We start from the raw sequence: 11,010 nt of genomic DNA on the forward strand, positions 1-11,010 counted from the left end.
CATCTGACGTGGCTACCCTGTCACCAGGGACCCGGTGGGTGGTAAGAGGTTAAAAAAAACTATATATACTGTCAACAAAGAACTCTTGGTTTGTATTTTTTCAGAATTAATTGTTTTCCATCTTATGCACTTGAGTACACCGATGTTGGATTTTCCGATGAAATTACACACAAATATAAACAGTATGGAGAAGATAACTTGGCATTCGTTAGGGAGGAGCTCATTGAGTGTAAGAATAGAGAGGAGGAATTCCTACCGTGATTTCTCATTCATGTACTCTGCATTGTGCATCGTAGGGGAGACCGGGGATAGTTGTAACATTTTTCACATTTCTGTCTGTAAATTGGAGCTCTTTTAAGTTAGTGGATTCAAAATGTAATGCAAAGTATTTACACGTCTCTGCTATTAAATAGTGCAGCTATTTTCTCTGCAGCACAATTACCCATTGCATGTTATGGTCTCAAACACAAAGAGTGAAATGTTACAATTAACCCCATAGTCTGGGTTAGTTGTAACATATCCTGGGGTGAAATGTAACACAATGAAATAAGGGTACTGACAAAACATTAACATGTAATCTTTGTTTATTCAACACATGAATGCACTTAGAGCCATTTATGTAGCTATGTGTGTGTGACAGAATGCAGAATATTCCAACCCCCCAAAAAAGACAAATTATGGAATTTTCTGCAACTGAATATTTGATTAATTTCGGTTGGTCTTCCTTGAGTTTGCCCTCATTGGCTCAGTGGGCATTATAACCTACAACTCTTGCACCAACTTTTGAACATAACAATGAAGCTGAAAAAATGTAGTTGTTCACCAGCATCGCAATTCCATTACTTTTTATCATGGCTTACCTTGGTGTGGTTTGCAAAGTGCTTCAGAAAGATGAGGAAATCAGTTTCTTGCACCCATCCTGATTTATTTCCACTACCAATACTTCCTACTGGTCCATCTCTGACACAGTGGTCTGCATAATGTATGTGTGGGAACACAAACAGTGGAGGAATTGTGTTGCCAATGGCATTAACCGCATATACAAAGGCGACCAGTGAACCTCTCTCTGCTGATGTCATTGCCCCAACTTGTTTAATATAAGTTAAAGTAATAGTGGGGTAAGTTGTAACATTTGCATTATTGTTACAACTAACCCAGACTGTTGCTGTTACAACTGACCCAGACTCCTATAGCCATGAACTAGCTAACATTACAGCCAACGGCTAAAACATTAGCACTAAAGACCAACACAGAATATATCCCCATAGACATACAAATAACATAATTTAAGTTTGATGAGTTTAACTGCAAAGCAGATAATACTATTAGAAATTGAAATAAAGTAGAAAAACGTACTTTTTGGCATACAAATTACTTTTTTTCTTGTTAAATTCTCTGTGTTTGACAAAATGTGCTGATTTTTCACATGTGATAGCAGAACTGAATTGGGCATGCACAGGATGAGTCACATCATTTGAAACCTAGCCCTGATTGGAGAAATTGGAAGTGTTACAACTGACCCACGTTACAACTATCCCCGGTCTCCCCTATTGAGATTGTCCATATGTGTCCTTGTAGCATGATTATTTCTTTTCAGAATAAATGGCTAAGAAAAAAAACATTAAAGTTGAGGTAAGTGGTAAAAAAAGAAAAAAAAGAAATTCTTCATAGACACTGGAATTTTTGGAAAATTTTGGAAAGTTGGGATGTGCATTTTTTTGTTATATGTTTAGTATAGTAAGCCATGTAAATAATAAATCTTTGATATAATGTATATTTTGTCACTACTAATTCTTTTTAAATGAATTGAGAAAAACAACGTGAAGAGTTGTTTGGGAGGCAGAAGAGTGAGCTCTTTTCAGTGAGCTGAGCCATAAGAGAGCTGGAATTATCATCACTACTGCTTCGGTTCACATCAGAGAGCTCTGAGTTTATTTAAAAATAATAATATGATAAGTTAACATACATGTCTGTGTTTTCATATATGAGATAACATTTCCTGGGGTGCCAATTTTTTTTTTTTTTTTTTGTCCAGCTCTACTGAAGTTCACCTCAACGATTACCACTTAAGAATTAAAACATAGATGTGAAACATGTCAAGACTGGTTCTTTGTAAGCCCTTGTTTGGCTCCCAAAGGAGTACATTTACACTAAGTGTCAGATTCTGGCTGACATTTTAATGTATTTATGATAAAGGACTGATTAAATAAAAGCGGAAACATTTAAACACATTGAGGAAGCTCGTCAACAGGAAGCTTTGCAGACACACAAGTTCCTGTAATAAAATTACCCAGTCATGTGGTCTGTGTCTGCAGTCACATTTGGGGTTGTGTTTATTTGGTTTAAATGACTGATTCATGTCAAAGTAAAACCAGCATGGTTGTCAGGAGCCAGCAGAACATCACACTGTAACAAGATGATCAGTGTTATTCAATTACACTGTACCTATATAATAGTCATAGCATAAATACAACAGTTGTGAAGATTTGAACTCATTTGAACTAACCGCACTAAAACGTTTACGCCGTGCAGCCCCATGCATGGGGCGATCCAGGCTAACTCGCTAACGGAGATTTGCCGCGTTAATGCGGTTATGGCGTTAACGTCATTTTAACGAGATCAACGCTGACAGGACTACTTAAAAATAATCAATTTGCACCCTGATGAGACTGAGCTAACTTCCTTATTCACAGGAAAGTGAAAACTTTTCAATGTTTCACTGTTCTCATAGCAGGTTTGTGATAGGAGAGCACGACTCAGGAGAGGGATGTAAAAAGTAAAGAGTTTTCAATTAGGGAAAATACAACAAAACAAACATTTGATACAGACAAACAAAGAAGAAGTTCATGAGCATGAACACATTAACTCATAAAGCAAAATACTGGAAAGCTGAGGCACAAGAATAATGCAGGAGACAGGAAATGAGGAAATAAGCTGCTAAAAACACCATATACCTAATGAGGGAATGAGGAAAGTGGAAAAAATCAATTTTATTTATACAGTGAAAAATCACAACTACAGTCACCTCACTGCACCTTACATTGTAAGGTAGACCCTACAATAATAAACAGGTTATTATGTAAGTGGAGGGACAGGCGAGGTGAATCTAAAGAAAGGCAGGTGGGAGTGGCAGCAAGTGAAATGACAGCAGAGTGCATGATGGGAATATAAAAAGCAGACTGACTGAATAAAGAAAGACAGAAAACCAAAAGCATCAGAGGTCTGTTTGCTTTGACATTAAAACATCTAAACAGAGAAATGTTTCATTGTTTCATCAGTGACAGCAGTATTATTGTAATTCTTGCTTTTAATACTTTAAGTACATTTTCCTGATTTGAATAATTTCATTCTTCTAAAATTTTTCCTGTTTCCTATTTTATTTTCACTACAGGAGTATTGTGCCTTCTCCACAAACATTACTTCTGTATCATTAACTGTAAAAAGAAAATGAACACAGATACAAATCACCTTGATGTGTCACACAAAGAGGTGCAGAAACGTCCCACATACCACACCTATATAATTGCACACACATACAAAGAGAGGGATGGATGAAATGCAGTACTTAACTCGATAAATCCAATAATAATATTTAAGGAGGTAACCTGAATGCTACAGTTCAAATTAAGTTATCTTATTTTTGAAAGTAGGATAGCATAGAATAGCATAGAGGATCATTCACTTTGGCAAACATGCCACACAGGTCAGTCGTGTGGAGCAGCATAACATGTGATGGAAAGGTCCTGTTCGCTCTCATCACTCTTCAACTGCTGTACAAGTATTTTTTGCAACATCTACTACACAGAAGAGCTCGCTGCTGCTTCTGCTGGTTGTTTAATGACTTTTCACCAAAACCCTTCAGGCAGGGAGCAACTCTCATGAAACCATACTGCCTAAAGATGTGAAGAAAAAAGGAAAGGAATGCTCATTTTTTAAACGAGCATTTTTGGGGGTCCCATGTAAGCCTTAATATGATCTCTGAGTGATTTAGTCAGCCTTTCATAAACATACACAAACGCTCTCATCAAGTTCAGAGGACTCAAATTCAGGAAAAAAATACTGAATTAGGAGTCTCACTGCATTACATCACGGTATTTGTTGAAATGTTACATGGTGACTGATATTGTGTGGTCCTTTACTTTCTTAAAGACATTTGCTGCAAAAACAAATACAAAAATATACAAACATCTGTTTAGTAATTCATCAGGATGCACAAGTACAGTTTTTGAGAAGGAAAATTTCCTCTGCAGTCCCAGAGTGCAGCTTAATGTCTGTTTTCCCAACACTCAAACCTATATCATCTGGCCCTGATAGAAAATAAATCTACCAAAATCAGTCAACAGCATGCAGAAAGCTCTGTGTCTTCATGCTTCCTCTTTACACACTGAATGAAGAACTGAAGCAAAACCTGTAGGAGCTTGTACAGCAGATGGCACTGAAATCCAAAAAGTGACATCAAAGATGGATACAAAGAGCTTTTTAACTCTTCAAAACAAACAACATATTGTCACATTGACTTAACTCAACATTAAAAAACAAAAGAAGAAATTAAACAACAGATAAGACAATAATAAAAAAAATAATGCTTTTCTTGAGTTTTTTCCCCTTTCTAGTAACCCAACGCTGAAAGGATTTTTAAAAATCACTTATCCAGTTTTAATGGATAAAAAGACATTTTTTAAGAAAATATTAAAGATAACATTACTGAGCACTTCCCGCTTTCAGCAGTCAGAGCCACAGTCGGTACATGCCACGTAAATTACATTATATTTATGTTATAGTAACAAAGACAACACTGGACCATATGAAAAAATATGCTAAATAAATAAATAAGCTGAATTCACCACCAATTGAACATAATGGATGGTCATTTTTTAATTGATTAAACCAAACCATTGCAATATACAAAAACCCCACAAAAAACAAAACCTTTTTTGGAATGGATGAATGGACTGGTGGTGAACAGATAAAAATGTCTAACCTTTGACTATTTTTCACATAGATTCACATTGAGTTTGTCTGTTTCTGGTTTCCTGTTCTCTCGACAGTTCAGAAGCCCAGACTCTGTAAGTTCTTAGTTTTCCAAAAATAAACTTAAATTGTTTCTGGTGTCTGAGTCGTGCATTTGGGTTCATATTTACTGGGATTATGACAGAGTGATCTGCCCAAACATTAGCTGTACACACAGCTGTTACACATCAGTGTTGTTAAGTAAGCACTAGCAGAGTCACAGGTAATTGAGCACTGATGTCCAGACCAGCTGAACAGTGCTACACAAACACTGAAATGCACACTCCTGCACTGAAACTGACCAGAGCATTGCAAACCAGTTCGTTGTAGAGTTTAAAAAGGTTTTTGACTTTGCTCTCTAAGATGTTGAGGCTGCTAAATGCCTCTTTAATTCACAGCAGCTTAGTGGAATTTTAATTTGAATGCCAAGTTCTGGTAGTGGGGAACAGAAGGTTTTGCACTGAACATTTTTGCACTCCTTAAACGAACAGCTGAAATATTACTTGGCTTCTCTTCATGCTGTAACTACCCTGCCAGTGAACACTGATAACTATACATGGAAAGGCCAGAGAAAGTCACTCCTATTGCGTATATTTCCATTTCCTCTTTGCCTTCTGTTTCCAACTCTCCAAGAGATTAGCCGATGCAGATCGGGAGTGCTAAACTTACTCTGGAGCAGCCAAAAGAGAAAACCCACCAACATGAATGGGAATATTGCCTTATGGTTCCAGTGCTGCATTTTAGACATCTGGGAACTCAGATGTTGGAACTTGGAGTGATGTGTATGTGAAGTGATACAGCATAACACTTCTAAAAAACACCTTAATGGATAGAGCCTGATCAATGCTCTGTGTATGGCTTATTTAGTGAGACAAAATACAGAACAATGGTAGTACAGATTCAAAGTTTACAGTTTTAATTCTGTTTAGATTCCGTGCAGCCATCTTGACCCGCTAGTTCAGGGGGTGTTCCACAAAAACATTTTTGAAGCAGAACTTCAAAAATGCAACTGACAAAATCAAACAACAGCTCACACAGCGTAGCAGCATGCAAATACTTTAGGAACATAATAACTTAAAATATACTTAAAAAAAGCTACAGTATGTTGAGGTTTTAAGTTTTAGTTTTGCAGAACAGCATCTGTTGTTGTGTAAAACTAGTTCCTTGTTGGAGTGCTGCAATTTCTCACTTACTCATTTAGTCACATTTGCCATGAACACAGTTAATCATCTGAAAACAGCCATGTGAAATTAGCACAAAAAATAGGACATAAAAAAGCCGTGGAATGGGATTTTAGCTGTTTTACGTCACTGAACTGTAGGCAGTGAAAATGACACATTTACAAGCACCATGTGTGTATTTCTATGTTAATGTAAAATTATTTCACAACAGTTCTCATTTTTTCTTCACCTCAGCGTACAGTTCCTCTTGGCCGTGAGCTCTTTGTTTTAAGCTCTTTTCTCGCTTTTTGATCTGTGCGTACACCGTCTCCTGCTGCTGTCCACTGTCCCGCACTGAGTCAGACGATGCTTCATATGGCAGTGTAGAGAAGCTGATCTCTCCATAATGGATGTTTTCTTCCTCTTCTTCCTTTTTACTTGCTGGTTCATCAACCTTCTGCTCTTCATTTATTTGAATCTATAGAATTAAAAAACAGGAAGCTCGGTGAATTAGGTCCATTCTTATTCATGTTTTATTAAATAATTAGACTGCTCTGGCAAAGTCAATGCTGTAATCGCCAAAACAGTCAGGTAACCCTGCAGCTAGTTTATTTTGTTATTTATTTAATTTTTTTTTTATTTTTGTTTTGTAATTTTCTTACCAAAATCTGTTGTTGAGTTTGTTGCTTTGACTTTAATAACCTGGAAGACACAAGAGGCAGTAAAATTAACTCTGTGTATGTTAAATATATGTGAATAAAGTTAAGCTTGAAACAGAAATTTTTAATGTGTAGCTAAAATATCTGTGAGAGTAGCTAATTGTGTTTTTCTGCTTTGATGTGTGATACTTACCAAACAAAGATGATCAAACAGAGTAGAATTATAAGTAAGAGTACAATGATCACAATGATTACTCCAGGAAGTAGCCACAGTGTGTCTCCTAAAGAAATACAAAGGTTACTACCTGAAGTTATTTTTAAAGTTTGGAGTTTGAATGGATAAAAAGAAACAGGAGCCTGTAACATGTCAGTGGCTTTTACCTCCAACAGTCACATGAATCTCTGCTGATGTCTGATTACCCAGATCATTAGTGGCCACACAGTAATAAACTCCTCCATCTGTTACATTGAAGCTGTAAATCTCTCCTTCAGATACTTTCACAGCTCCATCTCTGCTCTTCTTGAACCAGGTGAAGCTGCTGACTGGAGGTTTGGCTCTGCTGGAGCAGGTCAGCTTCACCCAGCTGTCTGCTGACACCAAACCTGATGGACTGATGGATGCTGAGGTGTCTTTAGGAGCATCTGGAGAAAAAGATTGACAGAAATCACCATTATTCATTCTAAACAGCAGACTTCCCAATGAATCAACTGATATGTTGACAGGATCCAACAACAAACTCTGATTGTCTTACATGAAACACTGAGAGTCTCTTCTGTCTCTGCTCTCTTGGTGTCTTTTCCTTGGTTCACAGGATATCTGGCAGAGCAGCTGATCTTCTTTCCATCATCTGTGTCTGACAGAGTGATGGTCTGCTGGATTTTAGTTGTAAAGCTTCCATCTTTGCTTTCCTCTATTTTGTTGTGAGAGTCTTGTGTGAGATTCCAGGTGAGTTGAGGAGGGGAGTGTGGACAGGGAGTGAGAGCTGAGCAGGTTATAGTGACAGACTCCTTCTCCTTCAGATCACCTGGGATTGTAATATTGGGCCTCCAAGGAGAATCTGTGGACACAGAGATATTAACACTACAGAGCAGACTGCAGTTTATACCAGTGTTTAAAATCTCTAAACCACTCATCTTATCTTAAATTTACATATAAAGTTATTAATTTAATAAAGTCATGATTTATTGAGTATTTATTTATTTAAGTATTTTTTTTAGCTTAATAATAAAATATTGGACCAATATTAAACTGTATTCTGGGACAATCATTATGACTGAAATGTAATATTTCTTCAACAAATGCTGATGAACTTAACTGAAGGCAAGTCAAATAAACCCAATAAAGTGAAAAAATAATTCTATTGAAAAACTCAAAATTTCTTTACCTCTGACTGTTATTTGAAGAGGATCACAAGCAGCTGTCGCCATGAATGTTTCATTCTCTACTCTGAAGAAGTATGTGTCCGTGTATGTGGTGGTTAAATTAGTAAACAGAGTGGTGCAGTCTTTCTGACTCAGGTTCCCAGTAATACTCATTGGATAGGTGCTAACTGCTCCACTACTGTTGAAGATCACATTGTTTGGATAAATGCCAAATCTAGAATCATTTTTAATCCACACTCCAAATGTTTTTCTTGTGCTGATAAATTTCTGTCCTTCTTTGGGTCTGAAGTTACATGGGATTAACAAACAAGATCCACTCAGTGCTTCCAGCTTCTTTGATGCATTTATGAAGAGGTCTGCTTCATTAGGACAATCAGCCAAAGCACCTGTAAATACAGTGTCACGACTAACGTATTAATTAATTAATTTTATTACAAACATAAACTTTTCTTATTTTAATTTGTCCTCCATAGGACTTAAGATATAAACTTTAATCAAAGTATTCCTAAAATTAAATAATTGTTTATGTAAAATTAAATTTATAATAGATAATCCAGAAGTGACAGACACATTTTCACCATCTGCCTTTTTTGATTAATGATGCTAAATTACATAGTTGTTGCTTGAAATACAATCTATTGTAACATGAATAACATGTCTTTAATTCTGTTGGTAACAAAAAGTATTTCAATTACCAGTCAGACTATGAACAGTATGAAAAACAAAGCTTCTCCATCAGCCTTTTAATTTTGTTCCTTAAAGCTGTTAATGATTTAAATGAATCCAATAATGCTTTTATAGTGAACAAACAGCTCACCTGAAAGAAACAGGACCATCAGTAACATGCCGACTGTCAACATGTTCACACACAGCTCAGGAGAAGTTTTTAAAGTGAACATAATTTCTTAACCAGAATTACAGGGAAACATGTCGCCTAACTGTTGTTAGAATAAGGAAGCACAGAAAGAGGACATACTGTTTAAGAAAGTGCAATGTCAGTTTGCTTGATCATATTTGCTATAGGTGTTGAGAAATATTCTGCGGAAGTACAATCAGTTTGCTAATATCCTGTGATAGAGGAAGTCAGGCGTTACATTTTTAAAATTTAAAATTACCTGTTAAAATTACCCACACATGCAAATGCTTTTCACTAACTTGAGTTATTCCAAGTTTGCAGACTTTTACAGAATATGTAACTCAGAGTATCATACAGCAGGAAATTAGCTGCACAGGTCTTGTGGAGCTATGAAAACACAAATAATTGAGGAAATTTATGATTTACTTAAACCTGAAAGTTTTAATCACAACTATAGGTGAGTTTAAACCATTTTGGTGGTGCTAAAGCAAATTTAATCTGAGGACCCTTAAAAATAATTATATTTATAGTAGTAATCATAGAGCATCTTAGTAATATTTACTAACATTGTCATCAAATGTTATATTTCCCTAACTTGTCTACAGTTACTTGTACAGGATAGAATGCCCAGTGTTGTTGATATCATGATCATGATTCAGGTGTGTTGACCCAGGTTGATATCTAAACTCAGCAGGACACCGGCACTGGAGGCCTGGAGTTGGATGCCCCTGACCTAAGAAGTCTTTTGGTACTGTGGCAGAAAATGGGCAAAGAGGTCATTTCAAAACACACAAATCAGTGACACAGATTTAAAACACGCTGTAACTGAAATATAACAAAAGTTCACACTTTTCAGACAATGCTGGCATTTTGCTGTGAGTTATAAAGTGTCTGCTTATTTTTATTTGTTCTCCAAATAGTGTTAAAAGCGTTAGCTAATGTAGTTTAAATCACTAGAGATTATTAACTAATTTGAACCTGGCGGTGGTATATCGCAATTTGCCACCAAGGAGCGTATGATCTTTAACTAAGCAGTGTGTTGTAAGATTAGGCCTCTGTTTTGATAAAGCTTAGAGTTAGTCCTCATCACATTCATCCACCCAGACCACAGAGAGCATCTGGGTGGATGAATGGTAGGAGACTTAGGTGGCTGATGGAGTTGTCATGAGCCACTGAGCACGTCTTGTCCACTCCTTTTTCACTTCCCGTTAAGTTCAATTTATATAGCGCCAAATCACAACAAAAGTTGCCTCAAGGTGCTTTATATTGTACAGTATGTCCTATAATAATAGATACAGAGAAAAACCCAACAATCATATGACCCCCTATGAGCAAGCACTTTGGCGACAGTGTGAAGCCAAAATGCTTTATACTGTAAGGAAAAGACCCAACCATAGTAGAATGAAAGCCCCAACAATTAAACTTTGACAGTGGGAAGGAAAAACTCTCTTTTAACAGGAAGAAACCTCCGGCTCAGGGAGAGTGAGCCATCTGCTGTGAGTCATAATTAAAGGCAGAGTGGTGTATAAACACATAGTGAGTGAAAAAGGTGAGAAGAAACATTTAGCAGCCTAGGCTATTGCAACTTAACTGAGGAACAGTGCTGGTGAAGTTACTTGAAAATAGTAATTAGTGACTAATTACTGATTACTTCTCCAAGAAAGTAATCCTGTTGGATAAATAGGATTGCACATTTGAGTGAGTATATTGCACAGTGATTATTGCACAGTCAAATATAAGAAAAAATACTGCAAACATTGCACAGTATAAAAAAGCACTACAGCTCAGTTGCTCCTGCCCTCCTTGTCCTCCTGTTTCCCCTCCCTCTCCCCTCCAGTGAGGAGATAAGCAGTCTGATGGCGTGTGTGAACTTTATGCAAATTGCATTAAGCAAAAATTTAATTATATGCAACTGTCTTTGACTTGAAATTTGTTTAACATT

General features: G+C 36.6%; 1 protein-coding gene across 1 annotated transcript; it reads right to left on the minus strand.

Moving 5' to 3' along the window:
• Positions 1–6,405: 6,405 nt before the first annotated feature.
• On the minus strand, positions 6,406–9,072 carry LOC100690149 (sialic acid-binding Ig-like lectin 12). Its single transcript, NM_001311341.1, is given in 7 exon segments — positions 6,406–6,648; positions 6,833–6,872; positions 7,023–7,110; positions 7,211–7,471; positions 7,582–7,887; positions 8,215–8,598; positions 9,030–9,072. Coding segments are annotated over 7 exon segments (1,365 nt in total).
• Positions 9,073–11,010: the final 1,938 nt, after the last annotated feature.

The sequence above is a fragment of the Oreochromis niloticus genome, linkage group LG9 (assembly GCF_001858045.2).
Source record: "Oreochromis niloticus isolate F11D_XX linkage group LG9, O_niloticus_UMD_NMBU, whole genome shotgun sequence".
Lineage (NCBI taxonomy): Eukaryota > Metazoa > Chordata > Actinopteri > Cichliformes > Cichlidae > Oreochromis > Oreochromis niloticus.